General features: G+C 46.1%; 1 protein-coding gene and 1 pseudogene across 1 annotated transcript; both read right to left on the bottom strand.

Moving 5' to 3' along the window:
• Positions 1 to 5,319: 5,319 nt before the first annotated feature.
• On the bottom strand, positions 5,320 to 8,355 carry LOC112068323 (biotinidase-like; annotated as a pseudogene).
• A 1,642-nt stretch (positions 8,356 to 9,997) lies between these two features.
• LOC112068326 (SH3 domain-binding protein 5) lies at positions 9,998 to 14,671 on the bottom strand. The gene is made up of 6 exons (XM_024135432.2): positions 14,468 to 14,671; positions 12,674 to 12,804; positions 12,058 to 12,100; positions 11,742 to 11,958; positions 11,270 to 11,655; positions 9,998 to 11,002 (listed from the first exon to the last, which is right to left on the bottom strand). The coding sequence occupies exons 1-6, from the start codon at positions 14,489 to 14,491 to the stop codon at positions 10,835 to 10,837; spliced, it is 969 nt and encodes a 322-aa protein (XP_023991200.2). The 5' UTR covers positions 14,492 to 14,671; the 3' UTR covers positions 9,998 to 10,834.
• Positions 14,672 to 15,920: the final 1,249 nt, after the last annotated feature.

The following is a 15,920-nucleotide window of genomic DNA, read 5'->3' as shown; positions in this document are numbered from 1 at the left end:
TAGTGTTGGAGAAACTGTTTAGCACACAGGTTATTATAACGCAAAATTTTTCTCTGACCTCATCGCAACACTTCCTGACCTTAACTCTCATCATTTGATATTGGGCGGAGATTTCAATTGTGTATTACATCCAAGTCTAGACAGATCCAGACCGAAGCCCAACAATGTCATTTCTAAATCAGGTTCAGTGATCAACTCATTTCTAGAATCCTTTAATTTGTCTGATCTATGGAGGAGGAGCTATCCCACTGCTAAACAACACTCCTTTTTTCTCCAGTCCACCGCTCATAATCTAGTATTGACTTTTTCCTGCTGGACAATAGAATTCTTCCTTTTGTAACTAATAGCCAATATCACAGCATCATTCTCTCAGACCGTAGCCCTGTCCAGATAGATATCCGCTTTCCGGACAGTACTGTGTCACAACACGCGTGGCGACTTGACCCACTACTACTATCCTGTAGTGCCTTTAAAAAATACATATCAACTCACATTAATGTCTATCTACAGATCAACTTCACCCCTGACGTGTCTCACTGTGTGGGAGTCGTTAAAACTTCAAATGATTTCATACACAGAGTATGACAACAAACAGCACACCAAACTCTTATCGGAGCAATCTCAACTCATTCTAGATGTGGACAACAGATATGCCTCTTCTCCAACTCCTGAACTCTACAAAGAGAGACTGCTACACCAATCGGAATTTGACAATCTTTCCACCAAACAAACGGAGAAGCTTCTGTTTAAGTCGAGGCAAAAATTCTCTGAACACGGAGAGAAAGATGACAAGTTGTTATCTCACCAGCTTGGACAGTCCGCTGCTAGCAGCACCATACCTGAAGTCTGTTTTGCAGCGGATTTAACTTCACCAATACCAAAGAAATCAACAACCAATTTAAGCAATTCTATTCTGCTCTTTACTCGTCAGAGGCTCATCCTGACACATCTTGTATGCATGCATTTCTAGACACTCTGGACATCCCCTGCCTCAATTCAGATGAACAAACCAACATGGATGCCATGGTTGTAAAGTCATCTCAAATAAAACTGTGAAGGACCTCGGTGTTACTCTGGACCCTGATCTCTCTTTTGACGAACATATCAAGACTGTTTCAAGGACAGCTTTTTTCCATCTACGTAACATTGCAAAAATCAAACTTTCTGTCCAAAAATGATGCAGAAAAATTAATCCATGCTTTTGTTACTTCTAGGTTAGACTACTGCAATGCTCTACTTTCCGGCTACCCGGGTAAAGCACTAAATAAACTTCAGTTAGTGCTAAATATAGAATCCTGACTAGAACCAAAAAATTTGATCATATTACTCCAGTGCTAGCCTCCCTACACTGGCTTCCTGTTAAGGCAAGGGCTGATTTCAAGGTTTTACTGCTAACCTACAAAGCATTACATGGGCTTGCTCCTACCTATCTTTCCGATTTGGTCCTGCCGTACATACGGTCACAATACGCAGGCCTCCTAATTGTCCCTAGAATTTCTAAGCAAACAGCTGGAGGCAGGGCTTTCTCCTATAGAGCTCCATTTTTATGGAATGGTCTGCCTACCCATGTAAGAGATGCAGACTCGGTCTCAACTTTTAAGTCTTTACTGAAGACTCATCTCTTCAGTGGGTCATATGATTGAGTGTAGTCTGGCCCAGGAGTGTGAAGGTGAARGGAAAGGCTCTGGAGCAACGAACCGCCCTTGCTGTCTCTGCCTGGCCGGTTCCCCCCTCTCTCCACTGGGATTCTCTGCCTCTAACCCTATTACAGGGGCTGAGACACTGGCGTACTGGTGCTCTTCCATGCCATCCCTAGGAGGGGTGCGTCACTTGAGTGGGTTGAGTCACTGACGTGATCTTCCCCCCTTGGGTTGTGCCGTGGCGGAGATCTTTGTGGGCTATACTCGGKCTTGTCTCAGGATGGTAAGTTGGTGGTTGAAGATATCCCTCTAGTSGTGTGGGGGCTGTGCTTTGGCAAAGTGGGTGGGGTTATATCCTTCCTGTTTGGCCCTGTCCGGGGTATCATCGGATGGGGCCACAGTGTCTCCTGACCCCTCCTGTCTCAGCCTCCAATATTTATGCTGCAGTAGTTTATGTGTCGGGGGGCTAGGGTCAGTTTGTTATATCTGGAGTACTTCTCCTGTCTTATCCGGTGTCCTGTGTGAATTTAAGTATGCTCTCTCTAATTCTCTTTCTCTCTTTCTTTCTCTCTCTCGGAGGACCTGAGCCCTAGGACCATGCCTCAGGACTACCTGGCATGATGACTCCTTGCTGTCCCCAGTCCACCTGGCCGTGCTGCTGCTCCAGTTTCAACTGTTCTGCCTGCGGCTATGGAACCCTGACCTGTTCACCGGACGTGCTACCTGTCCCAGACCTGCTGTTTTCAACTCTCTAGAGACAGCAGGAACAGTAGAGATACTCTTAATGATCGGCTATGAAAAGCCAACTGACATTTACTCCTGAGGTGCTGACTTGCTGCACCCTCGACAACTACTGTGATTATTATTATTTGACCATGCTGGTCATTTATGAACATTTGAACATCTTGGCCATGTTCTGTTATAATCTCCACCCGGCACAGCCAGAAGAGGACTGGCCACCCCTCATAGCCTGGTTCCTTCCTAGGTTTTGTCCTTTCTAGGGAGTTTTTCCTAGCCACCGTGCTTCTACACCTGCATTGCTTGCCTGTTTGGTGTTTTAGGCTGGGTTTCTGTACAGCACTTTGAGATATCAGCTGATGTAAGAAGGGCTATATAAATACATTTGATTTGATTTGATTTGACATGAAACAAGATTTTGGGACATTCTCTGGTTATAAGTTAAAACTAACAAAAAGTGTGCTCCTCCCCATTAATCAGTTAGCAGAAGGAATTGGGTATGCCAATTTCCCATTTAAGGTGGAGCATCAGGTCTTTACTTATTTGGGGATAAAGGTCACATGCTCATTTAAGGCTCTGTTTAAACATAACTTCAAAACAGTCCTGGAGCGCACCAAGCAGGATTTCATAAGGTGGTCGTCTCTTCCCATTTCATTAACAGGTTGCATTAATTATGTTAAGATGACTGTACTACCTAGGTTTTTGTACTTATTCCAAACTATTCCCATTTTTCTGACAAAGTTGATGTTCAAACAACTGGACAGCTGCATTTCCAACTTCATTTGGAATAAGTCGAATCCAAAAATGAGAAAGGTATATCTAGAGAGACCTAAGCCTGCAGACGGGCTGGCCTTCCCAATTTTTTACACTATTACTGGTCAGCAAATATATCTAAATGTGTTTATTGGGTTTCTACACTAGAAAACAAGGTCGGCCCAACTTGGGCTATCATAGAGTTACAGTCAAGCCTTCCAACTTCTCCGGTCTCGCTCCTGTGCTCCCCACTGCCCATTAATTAACATTGACACCCATGTTTTGAATCCCATTGTTAAGAACTCCCTTAAAATCTGGTCCCTATTCCGAAGTCACTTTAGCCTTAAACAAGCAAGCGGCTTCTCTCCATTAACATCTAATCATCTTTTCCCAGCATCACAGATTGACACGGCATTCCAGTTCTGGCATAGGAATGGTCCGTTTTTTTGTGACATATTTGTTGATAACACATTCGTCTCATTCGATACTCTGGGGGTTGACCATAATATTCACAATACCCACTTTTTTAGATACCTGCAAACTCGCAGCTTTGCCCAAAAACATTTCCCTTCATTTCCACTCGAGCCCACTAAGTGTTCAGTCGAGTGGTGCTTAGATCTTAACCCTTATCTGAAGGGCACAATCTTCCGACTATACGACATAATACGGAACATTAATCTGTCTTCCTTTGCAAATACAAAATCTGCATGGGAGCAAGACATAGGTGGCGAGCTACCCGATGATATATGGCAACAAAGTATTGAGTGTATTCACACATCATCATTTTGCATAAGGCATGGGATGATTCAGTTTAAGGTTTTGCACCGTCTCCATTACTCAAATGGCAGTTTGGCAAAAATATACTCAAATGTTGACCCGAAGTGTTTGAGATGCCACCAGAGTCCAGCGACTGTGGGGCACATGTTTTGGTCATGCCAGTCTTTGAGTGGCCTATCGGACCCCATTTTTGAGGCATTCTCACATATGTGTAATACAACTGTTAGCCCCAACCCGGGTCACTGCCATTTCTGGGGTACTTCTCCTAGACCAGAATGCTACCATGCATCAGGCAAATGCGTAAGCGTTTGCCTCGCTGGTAGCTCACCGCCTTGTCCTCTTTCACTGGAAGTCTGCAAAATCACCCTCCTTTATGCAGTAGGTTAAGGAGGTGATGTAATCTCTGCCTCTGGAGAAGGTTAGGTACACTGTGCATGGGTCCTGACAAAAGTTAGACTTAACCTGGTCTCCATTAATTAATAGAACATGTGGAGAGCCTGTCTTTTACTTAGTGTAACTTGAATAGTTTGGTAAGCAGTCATGTCTGTTCTAGTGGCCATTTGTGCTAATAATCATTTTTATTTAACTTTTTTTCCCATAGTTTTTGTTTCTATTACTGTTTGTTTCTGTCTTTCTTTCCTATTTAACTTACTTTTATAGATGCCTTGGTGAGTGGGTGGTTTGGTGGGAGGGTGGTTGGTTTTAGTGAGACAGAACATGTCTCATTCCTGAGCGGTATGACGGCTGCGTGGTTCCATGGTGTTTATACTTGCGTACTATTGTTTATACAGATGGACGCGGTACCTTCAGGCGTTTGTAAATTGCTCCCAAGGATGAATCAGACTTGTGGAGGTCTACAATTTTCTTTCTGAGGTCTTGGCTGATTTCTTTTGATTTTCCCATGATGTCAAGCAAAGAAGCACTGAGTTTGAAGGTAGGTCTTGAAATACATCCACAGGTACCCCTCCAATTGACTCAAATGATGTCAATTAGCCTATCAGAAGCTTCTAAAGCCATGACATAATTTTCTGTCATTTTCCAAGCTGTTTAAAGGCACAGTCAACTTAGTGTATGTAAACTTCTGACCCACTGGAATTGTGATACAGCGAATTATAAGTGAAATAATCTGTCTGTAAACAATTGTTGGAAAAATTACTTGTGTCATGCACAAAGTCAATGTCCTAACCGACTTGCCAAAACTATAGTTTGTTAACAAGACATTTTTGGAGTGGTTGAAAAAAAGAGGTTTAATGACTACAACCTAACTGTATGTAAACTTCTGACTTCAACTGTATATATATATATATTTCTTTTTTAAAAAGTGAATCACATATTATTTGGCGTACCCCTGTACCCCAGTTTGGGGATAGCTGCTTTAGATGATACAGAAACGGTACAGAGAACAAAGAGGTTGGAGAACATATATTTACTTTATTTTCTCTCTCTCTCTCGCTCTCACACTCACACACACACCCTAGTCCTGGTCGTACACTCTGCCGTAGAGACATGCGGTCACCAGTCCGACGGACATCCCTGAGTGTTCCATGGTCACTCGACCGTCTGTGGTCTTCTCGATCCGGTCGGGTCGATCTACAACCATGCCACTACCTAGCAACGACGGGTAAACGTAACGCGTTCCGAACTTCCCCTCCAACCGGAAGTCCACTCTAGACTCTGCCTCCTCCACTCCCTTTCCACAGGAGCTGACCTCTGACCCCGAGCACCGGACCAACGCACACACCTGGAGGGTGATGGGTTAATCATCAATCATTGATACCATGAGACGACTAGGTGAAAAATCTGTCAATGTGCCCTTGAGCAAGGCACTAATTGCTAATTGCATCTGTAAGTAGCTCTGGATAAGAGCATCTGCTAAATGACTAAAACTGAAAGGAACTTGAAGACTTAAATAAAAAATGTAAAACATTGCAAGTATGCACAAGGCAGGATCCCTACCAGTTCCAAATGTAAGCTGTAATCAGAGTTGGGGTCAATTCCATTTCAATTCCAGTCAATTCAGAAAGTTAACCAATCTCCGAATTTTCCTCATTAAGAAGCATTGAAGAAAATTTGAATTTGAATTTCAGTGTACTTCCTGAATTGACTGGAATTTAAATGGATTTGACCCTACCCCTGGTTGTAATGCATGCGTGTAATGTAAATGTTTCTCCCTACCTGCATGGCGAAGTGTCCATCAGCCGTGTGATTGCCAGCGAATGCCCCTAGAGCATAGAGCTCCGTATTGCCACCCTGTGGGGACCGTCGGTACTGCAGATGGCAGCAGAGAGGACCGTCACACACAGTCAGCTGGCCCTCTGAACCATGCAGCAGGACGAAGGAGAATGGGTCACACATCATAGAGGAGATGAAGTGAGAGGGGGATGGGGAGGGATTGGGAGAGAGGGTAGGAAGAGAAGCAGAGAGAGGTTCACCCTCACCCTCTCCTCCTGTCTCCCCCTGCCCCTTTGCCTCACCCTCTCCTCCTATCTGCCCCTTTGCCTCACCCTTTCCTCCTGTCTCCCCCTGCCTCTTTGCCTGCTTCTGTGTTGCCAGCCAGTCACTGTCCAGTACAGGTATCCTCAACACCAGCAGCTTCCCCTCCTCTGGCTCCCCAGGGTGGTGGAAGGCGTGGTGATAGATGGAAGTACTAGGGGTGAAGATGCCGCTGCCCGTCATAGCCTTGCTGTCATGCCTGAGGTTAGCCGCCAGCAGAGTGACGTTAGCTCCCAGACTGACCGCTCTCTGGATCTGAACCGCTGTTAGTAGAGGAAGCAGATTCATCCAGGCCGTGGGGAAGATCATCTGTCTGATACCCTGAGAGAGAGGAAGACAAACATTAAGACTTTTGATGAATTCATTTGCATCCATAATGAAACATTGTGCGACTTTGTGTACCTTCTCCAGTAGTCTGACAGTAGGGTCGTGAAACAGGATGTCAAAGCAGGTGAACACTCCAAACTGTCCGGCGAACGGCGTGTCAAGGTTCCACCACTCTAGTCTGGCGGGTATCAAATTCCTTCTCGAAGAACAGGTTTTGTTTGTGGTAGCGAGCCACCAGGGAACCATCAGACCTGCAGTGAATGGGAAAACCAAATGTATTTTCATCTATATAACCCAAGTCCTTTGTAAAAATAATACAATTATTAATTTTAAAAATATATTTTTTAAGACCTATAGAGAATGGTTGATGGTTGAGAATGGTTGAAAGCTCTTCTTAACAATAAAGCAAAAACATGATTCCAATCACTTCTGTATAACTCTAAAAAGCTTTAGGAAATCAATACAAAATGCAATATCATGTAATTGCCCCTATTCCAAGAGGTTCGGAGTACTGAAGCTCTCCCTGTACAATGCATTATTTTCTCACAGGATCAAGAAACATGTTTAAAAGTGAAACAACCATTTACCACCAACCTGAAGACTACATCAGTGTTGAACTGCCAGCGCCCGTCGGGGGGGCAGGTGGGGTGAGAGGTCAGAGGGCAGGGCTGGAGGTCAGGCATGTTGGCCACCAGGTATAGTTGGTGACGTCGAGCCATGCAGCTCAAACTCTGGAGGACCTGAGAGAGAACAGGGCAGAACACACATTAACATTGATGACATTAGACATGGATCCACAGTGGTAAGTAAAGGTGTGTGCACGTGCGTGCGTATACCTCAGTGTTATTGTGTCTGTCAGCTGTGTACAGGGGTTCCAGTCCTCCGTCAGTGGGTCAGGGATGGTCTCTAGGTAACCAGAGATGGACAGACGACTGAAGTTGAACCCATGGAACCGTCCTCTGGAAATACTATGATCTGAGCCCCCTGGAAGAGAGAGTCAGAGAGAGTGTCATGTTTGCTTTGGCAATGTATAACACTTTCCATGCAATGAATCCTTTTGAATTAGAAAGAGAGAGACAAAGAGAGAGAGAGGGATGTGGAGGTTGTGATCTCTTGTGTGTTGTGATGGACTACGGATTGGAACATAACATGTGATAGAAAGGGGTAAATGGAGCTGTAAAGCTATTAATCAAGAACTTCAGACTGATGTTTTATCCTTCCTTGTCAAAGGCAAGTCTTATCCAGTCTTGAGAGCTTATCTGCAGGGTATGCGGGCTTTGTTCCAGCCCTGCATTAACAAATCTAGTTCTATTAATTGAAAGAGAAGACCATCTCCCAGTCCCACAGTGTACTACCTGTTCCGCTGCCCCGCGGCCTGCTCCTCATAGACCTTCAGGTTCCTCATCATTGGCTCGAGCGCCGCGCGCCCGAGACAGAGGCACGTGCGGCTCTGGGTTCAAAATCACCTGGTGCCCTTCATAGACTGCCGGGCCCACGTAAGATGGACCGGGAGTCCCCTCTGTCCTGTCCCCAGCCCGGGTTAACATTACCGGGGACAGATGGAGAACAGCAACCACCACTGCCAGGTAGACACGGAGGGACATGGCAGAATGACCAGTGCCCAGGAACTTCTGACTTATTATAGAGGACCGATGAGTACGAGTTCAATGGTCACAGTCCAAATTCTCAACATTCGTACCTTGAGGCTGGTCATCTCTCCTCATCCTTAGGGTTACAGCAGTTCACAACACACTCTCCATTCGCTAACAGTTTTACATACACACACACACACAGAATACCATGTGCACATTCACTCACACGCACACACACAAACTCAAGGTCACAGCTGGCACAACACACACACAGGCTAATGGCTACACACCCACGCAGTACATACACACCCACAGAATTACTTTCACACACAAACATGAATTCATGGGAAGTCCTTATAAGGTCTTCCAGAACCTAAATACACACCAGCTTGGGACCAGATATTACAAGGACAGACACACAAAATACACAATCAAAGTAGAGAGTGGTTTGGTAGTTGATGGGGAAAGAAAGGAATTGAGAAGTGTTGATGAAATGGATGGAACTATGACTGTATTGATGAAATAAAAGAACATTCAGAGAGTTGTTGAAAATGAATAAACTATGACTGGGTTGATGAAATAAACATGTTATGGAAAATACTATGAGTTGGGGTATGTACTGAGTAGAGGAGTTTAGTACGGGTATTGATGTTCAGTTGAGGATAGGAATAATTAGCTGTTATTGAAGACTGCTTTTTTAACCATTATTTTTGTATTATTGTAGTTGTATGATTAGAGTTTTTTTAATTCATATATCTATTTGTATTTATTTATTACCTTTTTCACCTTTTAGAAACCTTTAGAAACTATTGTATTGTTTTAGAAGGTAAGACTACTTTCCTGTTATTAAAAGTGTTTCTCATAAAATGATATTGGCATAGTGAAGCCCTAAGGAGGTTTAGGTGAAAGCCCTGAGGGTATCTTGAATTTACATTTATAATGTTGGCATGAATTTTTATAATAAACTAGAAATGGAATCAACTTTGCTTTGATGTTCCAAACCTGGAGTCATCAAAGAGTCTTACTTCTAATTCATTTGATCAATTGAGGATTTTGAGAATCTGATTAATTAATTGGGAATCATACATTCTGGAATAAAGGGACCTAGTACCAGACTATAGTACTAGGACGTTGGTAGGAGTCTGTGAAGGATTTAACCTAGGCCTTGCCAGACAGGAGAGATTATCCTTATAATGTCTAAGGTTGAGCATGTTAGGTTGAGAAGGAGTTGGGCAGCATAGGCACTAGGCTCTGGGGATTGCCCGCTAAGGCCCTTATCGCCTAGGTTGAGATATGGTTCCTAGCTGTGGCCAGCCTAATGATTAGGTTGTGCAGCCTCTATCAGGCCTTTTAGGACTGAGACAGGGAATAACTGACTGATTTGGGATAGGCAGATCCGGTTTGGATTCCAGCCCAGAAAAGTGCACACACACAGACAGGGAGTCTGAGAACTCTGACTCAAGTCATGAGATAACACTGCACCAGCTGAGAGAGTAGCAGGAAGAAAACTCTCTCGCCAGTGTGTGTGTGTCAGGTAGTGTTTGTTTACATCCATTAGCATTGAGGGAGTGACACAATGGTGACTTTGGGGTTAAAGTGTGTGAGTGTGTTGGGGGCAGGTTCCTGTTTGTGAGGCTACAGTGCGTCAGTGTCAGACACACACAGACACACACAATGAAGTGTCAGGACGTGTTTTATTCTAAGAACAGATACATAGTGTAGGTCAGAGACACAGAGCATAAATATAGACTCTCTCTCTACTGGAGTCAGACTGTGCTCTCCCCATACACCATACAGGAGTAATACACCAACACTACAACTGCACTGAAACAGTCTCTACACACACTGTCGCCCTACCTACCACGCATAGCGACACACACAAACATGTACAACACATAGTAATTGCAAACAACCCCAGTCAGTCTATGTGAGGCAGAAAAACTGCAGTAACATGCTGTTCCTCTGACACACAAGCACACTCGCTGAGACCAGGGTAACCTCTGCCCCTCACACACGTTGTGGGATCAGGGGGGCCGGGGGCTCAACAGCCATATTTACATATCTCTCTCCAGGGTCATTCCAACATGTCACAATAGTGGAAACTCCCGCCAGCTTACACCAATCAACAGCTTTTAAATCCATGACAGTGAGTGTGCAAGTCCACCCTTTTTGGAGAATCGGGCCATAGCAATGTCTCTTTCACACCCTTCCTTCATTCGGAGTGTTTTAAGGTGTAGACAATAGACTTGCGTGGCTATGATCCCCCACAATCCCCAAGTTAATTTCCCCTTCCAGGTTATTCCAGATCAGTTCTGGGCAAGATCCAAAATGGCACCCTATTGCCACTATTCCTTATCTCCTATGCATGGAATAGGGTGTAATTCCAGATTTGTTCCTGGAGTGAATAAAACACATTGTAATGTTACTGAAGTTCATAGAAAGGCTCAGAGTTAGAGTTCAGGCTTAAAGGTCATGAGTCACGGGTCAAGGGTAAGAGGTGAAGCTGTCTGTCCGTTAGGCGCTGTTGGTCTGGAGGATGGTGAGGTTGGGAATATGGGTTGTAGTGGCGGAGCTGGAGGTCGTCTTGGGGTCATCCTTGGGGTCGTCGTTCCCAGGATGCAGTGGGTGTGTTATTGTCAGGGTCAGCTTACTTAGACCTGCCTCCAACTTCTGCTCTGCGCCCTTCTGCCTCTGTTCCCACTACACACACCACACACACACACACACACACACACACACACACACACACACACACACCACACCACACACAACACACACACAACACCACACACACACACACACACACACACACACACACACACACACACCACACACAAAAGCCCAGAGTTAATGGTGAATAAACTTGTTTTCTAACATACAATCCTATAAACAGTAGCCCAACAATAATCCAAACAATTATCACATTTATAGACACAAAGTCACCGGAACACACACACACACACCTCTTTCCTGGTCGCAGTCTGGGGAGGAGGCTCCACTGCACTGGGAGCGGGGGCCGAGGAGAGGAGATCCACACCTCGACGCTGGGCTTAGCCAGCCGCCAGGACTGGGTCCCTCCATGGCACTGGGACAGGACGAGGACATGAGGGACGGGCAGGGGGAGAGGTAGGCAGAGGGGGTGGAGAATGAGGAGGGGTAGGAGCAGGGCTGGTCCAGAGGGGTGGAGGGGTAGGGAGAAGAGGAGGAGGGGTAGGAGCAGGGCAGGTCCAGAGGGGTGGAGGGGTAGGGAGAAGAGGAGGAGGAAGAGGAGTGTGTTTTTGTCTCTTCCTCTGATCCACCACCGTTACCGCCTTCATCAAACGTCACAGATGCCACTGGAAAATACACACAAATTAACATACACAAAGATGTATACATTAAAACCTGGCTGTGTGCACGTATGTGTGTGTGTGACACTCACTGGACAGTCCATCTGACTCCATCTTGAAGTTGGTGATGTCCTCACTTCCCCCCTCCCCCTCAGCCCCCACGCCCCTCCCTCTGGTTCCCATGGTGATGGAGTGTCGCCGGGAGTGGATCTCCTCGGAGATGGTCTCTAGGTTACGCAGCGTTGTGCGGTAGTCTGCCTTGGCAACGGTCAGCTTGGCCTGAAACTGGTCTACGTGTCGTCTTAGTTGCTGAGAGAGAGAAGAAAGTAGGGACGTTACACACACAGGGTGTTACAACACAAAAACAACTTGTTGTGTATCTATGGCAACAATAAACACTGTACATACCTCAAGTTGTAGGTAGTATTTTGCCTTCAGTTCAAAATATGGCCTGCAGGTGGAGATCGGGGGAGAGAGAAGGCGAGAGAGAGAGCGGGGGAGAGAGAAGGCGAGAGAGAGAGAGCGAGGAGAGGAGAAGGCGAGAGAGCCGAAAGAGAGAGATTTGAGTCAGTAGTTCTTTCAGGGCGCTGTATTAGTCGTCATAGCAACCATGAACTCTGGAAAAATCAACACTTCCACGCTCCAACAGCTGCTAACATTCCACAGGCCCTTAGGAACCACACTTCGCCCAAACTCACACACAGTACAAACACACACACCACCTATACGCCTGCCAAAATACTCACACACACACATACAATCCACACACACATACCTACACTTACGCTCCAAAACTCATACATCTGCAGGCACAGTGCCTACCGGCCAACATCTGCCATGTCAATTCACATTTAGCAACGAGAGGCCCAAGATAGGGCGGTGAGTGTGTGTTATCGCTTTTTCTTTTCAGCTAGGTCCAGTTCACATTAACAGGACAAAACCACACACACACACCACACACACAACACACACACACACACACACACACACACACACACACACACACACACACACACACACACACCTGGACTTGTTGATGGTGCGTTTTAGTTTCTTCTCCAGCTGTCTCATATGACTGATGCAGGCGTTGTAGTGGTTCGCCGTCTTTCTGTGCTCTAATTCGCTACGAGTCCTCGTCGTCTCCGCCTCCATCACCTGCAACAGCCAATAGGGTGGCAGAGTCAGTCTAGCAGTCAGTCTTTGGTGTGTGTGCTTTGATCTATTCCACCAAGATCAAGCTACTACTACTACTAATAGCGACGCGCATGCCCCGCCCACCTGAGGATCTGTCTTTGTCAGCCGTTTATTTCCTGTGTTTGAGGGGTGCAAAATCTACTTGTCTCTTATATCTTGCTGGATTGATTGCTTTCATTTACTCTGGCAATTCTTTCCCACTCTTCCTTGTGCCATTTGTTTTTTCCCGTTAACGTTACGATCGCAGAAACGTTTGTAATGACCAGTCAAACACACTGGTAATGGCTAAAATGGGCTCAATGGAATACATTGTCTTTCCGTTGCATCTATATAAGAACGGAAAAGCTTGGTCGCAGATTTAACGCACCGTCTCTACACTTACATCACAAGAAAGAGAAGAAAGATCACTTAATTTTGGTGGCTGTTTTTTGTGCAATTAAAAAAAGTCATAATTTAATGGAGTTGAAATGTTTACAAATTAGATGCGCTGAAATGAAAGCAACTTCCTGAAATGAACACTCAGATTATAGTAGTATTATGTCTGATCTTGCAAACAATGTAAAGTATGTATAGATAGGTGTAATCTAGAGCTAAGCCTGTTGATTTTTTATCTGAGGGTATTCTGCTATTGACACACTTGTTGAATAATGCAACAGAACGTGACAACAACAGTAATTAATGAGGCAGTCGAGACAGCGCTTGTGAGTGCAGGTAGGCCTAGACAGACCAGGTTTTTGGTGGCTGCAGCCCTATTTCACCCCTTTAGGTTAGTTAACTTATTCATATAAACACAAATGAACCCGGTGTATTTATGCAAATGAGGCACATAACTTTATTTATTTTAACAACATGATTTTTTTTAAATACCTGAAACCATTATAAAATGTATATTTGAGTGCATTAAAAAAAAAGTTAAATGTGACAATAAATTGAACACCTGAATTCCCACCTGTAACGGCAGCCTTCCCTCTCTTCACGAGAAGAGAGGGTGTAACAGGGATCGGACCAAGACGCAGCGTAGTTGGTGCTCAACATATTTAATACTGATAAACAGTGAACACTTAACAATTACAAAATAACAAAAAGATACAGTCCTAGCTGGTGCAGAGAAAACACAGAGACAGGAAACAACCACCCACAAACCCCAACACAAAACAAGCCACCTATATATGATTCCCAATCAGAGACAACACAAAACACCTGCCTCTGATTGAGAACCATATTAGGCCAAACATAGAAACATAGAAACAGACAAACTAGACACACAACATAGAATGCCCACCCAGCTCACGTCCTGACCAACACTAAAACAAGCAAAACACACAAGAACTATGGTCAGAAAAATCCCTGAACTCCATTCACTATTTGTCTGTGCCAGTAAAATGTTTTTTTGTCCTATAATTCCACCAATATCTGATGTATTTAAAAAATTCTAAAGGTTTGGAGTATCTTCATCCATTGTCCAACTGTTGTATTTATTAGACTTGTTTTTAAACCTTTTAACAATTTTGATGACCATTGCTACTACAAATGCCTAATCAAGCTAAGCAAGCTAACAAACCCAATCGTTCATAGTCTGCACACACTGTGGCTTTCCAGGACCAAGAGTTGTGTGTTTACCCACCCTGTTGGTGGCGTGGTTGAGCATCTCCTGCCAGGCTGAATCAAACTGTCTGCTGTCCTCCTCCAGGAGTCTCTCCTCTGCCAGGGCGATGGTCTCTTTAGCCGCCCGCAGGATCTCCACCGCCCTCTGGAACTCCCCCGTCGCCCTCTGGGCCTCTAGCTGGGCCTGGGGAGGTAATGAAGAGGGGATGACGGTGGGGAGGAGAGGGGATGAGCCTGTCTAGTTCTCTGTATCACCTCTCCTCTGACTCTTCCTCCCCCCTCCTGGTCCTCTTCTCTGATTTCCTCCCTCCCTGTTCGCTCATCCTACCTGCTTCCTCCCCGCTTCCCCTGTCCTCCCTCTGCATTTCATTACCCCCCCTTCCACCTCGTCCTCTCCTCTGGCCCCCCCTCCTCTGTCCTCTCTCTGCTTTCCCTCCCCCTCCTGTCCTCTCCTCTGCTTTCCTCCCCCTTCCGTCTTCTCTGCTTTCCCTCCCCCTTCCTGTCCTCTTCCTCTGCTTTCCTCCCCTTCCTGTACTCTCTTCCTCTCGGTCTCATTCCAATCCCCTTCATATTCCACTTGTCTCTCTTCCTTCTCTTTCCTGCACCCCCTGCGCTCTCCTCTGCTTTCTCCCCCATTTACCTGTCCTCTCACACTACATGACTTCCTCCCCCCCTTATCTGTCGCCCTCCCACTCCTCTGCTTTCCTCCCCTTCCTGTCCTCTCCTCTCTCTTCCTTGCCACCCTTCCTGTCCTCTCTCTGCTTTTCCCACGTCCCCCATTCCTAGTCCCACTCCGTCTGCGCATCTTTGCCTCCCCCTTCTCTGTCCTCTCTCTGTTTTCTCCCCCTTACCCATGTTCCCTCTCCTCTGCCTTTCTCCTCCCTCCCTGTCCTTCTCCTCTGCTTTCCCCTCCTCCCTGTCTCTCTCTGCTTTTCCCTCCCCCTCCATGTCCTCTCTCTGCTTTTCCTCCCCCCTCCCGCTACTCCTGCTCCCTGTCTCTCTGCTCTCCTCCCTCTTCCTTCCCCCAATCCCTGTCCTCTCGCTCTGCTTTCCGCTCCACCCTCCCTGTCTCCTCCCTTACACTCCTCTTGCTTTCCTCCCTCCCTCCTCTTGCTTTCTAACCATCCCCTCCATCTCCCCTTCTCCCCCCTCATCCTGTTCCTCCCCCTCTCCCCTTTCCTCCCCGCTCCTGTCTCTCCCTCTGCTTTTCCACTCAGCCCCTCACCTGTCCTCTCTCTCTGCTTACCTATCCCCCTCCCTGTCCTCTCTTCTGCATTCTTCCACACCCCCCCTGTTCTTCCTCTGCTTCCTCCCCCTCCCTGTCCTCATCCTCTGCTTTTCCCTCCTCCTCCCTGTGCTCTTCCCTGCTCTTGCTACCCCTCCCTGTTTCCTCTGCTCCCCGCCTCTCCTCTGCTTTCCTCCCTCCCTGTCTCCCTCCCTGTCCCTCTCTGCTTTCCTCCCCCTCCTGTCTC

The sequence above is a fragment of the Salvelinus sp. IW2-2015 genome, unplaced genomic scaffold (genome assembly GCF_002910315.2).
Source record: "Salvelinus sp. IW2-2015 unplaced genomic scaffold, ASM291031v2 Un_scaffold437, whole genome shotgun sequence".
Lineage (NCBI taxonomy): Eukaryota > Metazoa > Chordata > Actinopteri > Salmoniformes > Salmonidae > Salvelinus > Salvelinus sp. IW2-2015.
The sequence above is the reverse complement of the archived record's forward strand: the minus strand, read 5'-3'. Positions and strand labels throughout refer to the sequence as shown.

What these genes read in the sequence shown, in the direction of transcription:
- LOC112068326 (XM_024135432.2), bottom strand. Translation starts at nt 14,491, where the DNA reads ATGCTCAACCACGCCACCAACAGG. An exon ending in CGCACCATCAACAAGTCCAG is followed by an intron (nt 12,101 to 12,673) that starts GTGTGTGTGTGT and finishes CTCCACCTGCAG; the next exon opens with GCCATATTTTGAACTGAAGG. An exon ending in GGAGTCAGATGGACTGTCCA is followed by an intron (nt 11,656 to 11,741) that starts GTGAGTGTCACA and finishes TGTATTTTCCAG; the next exon opens with TGGCATCTGTGACGTTTGAT.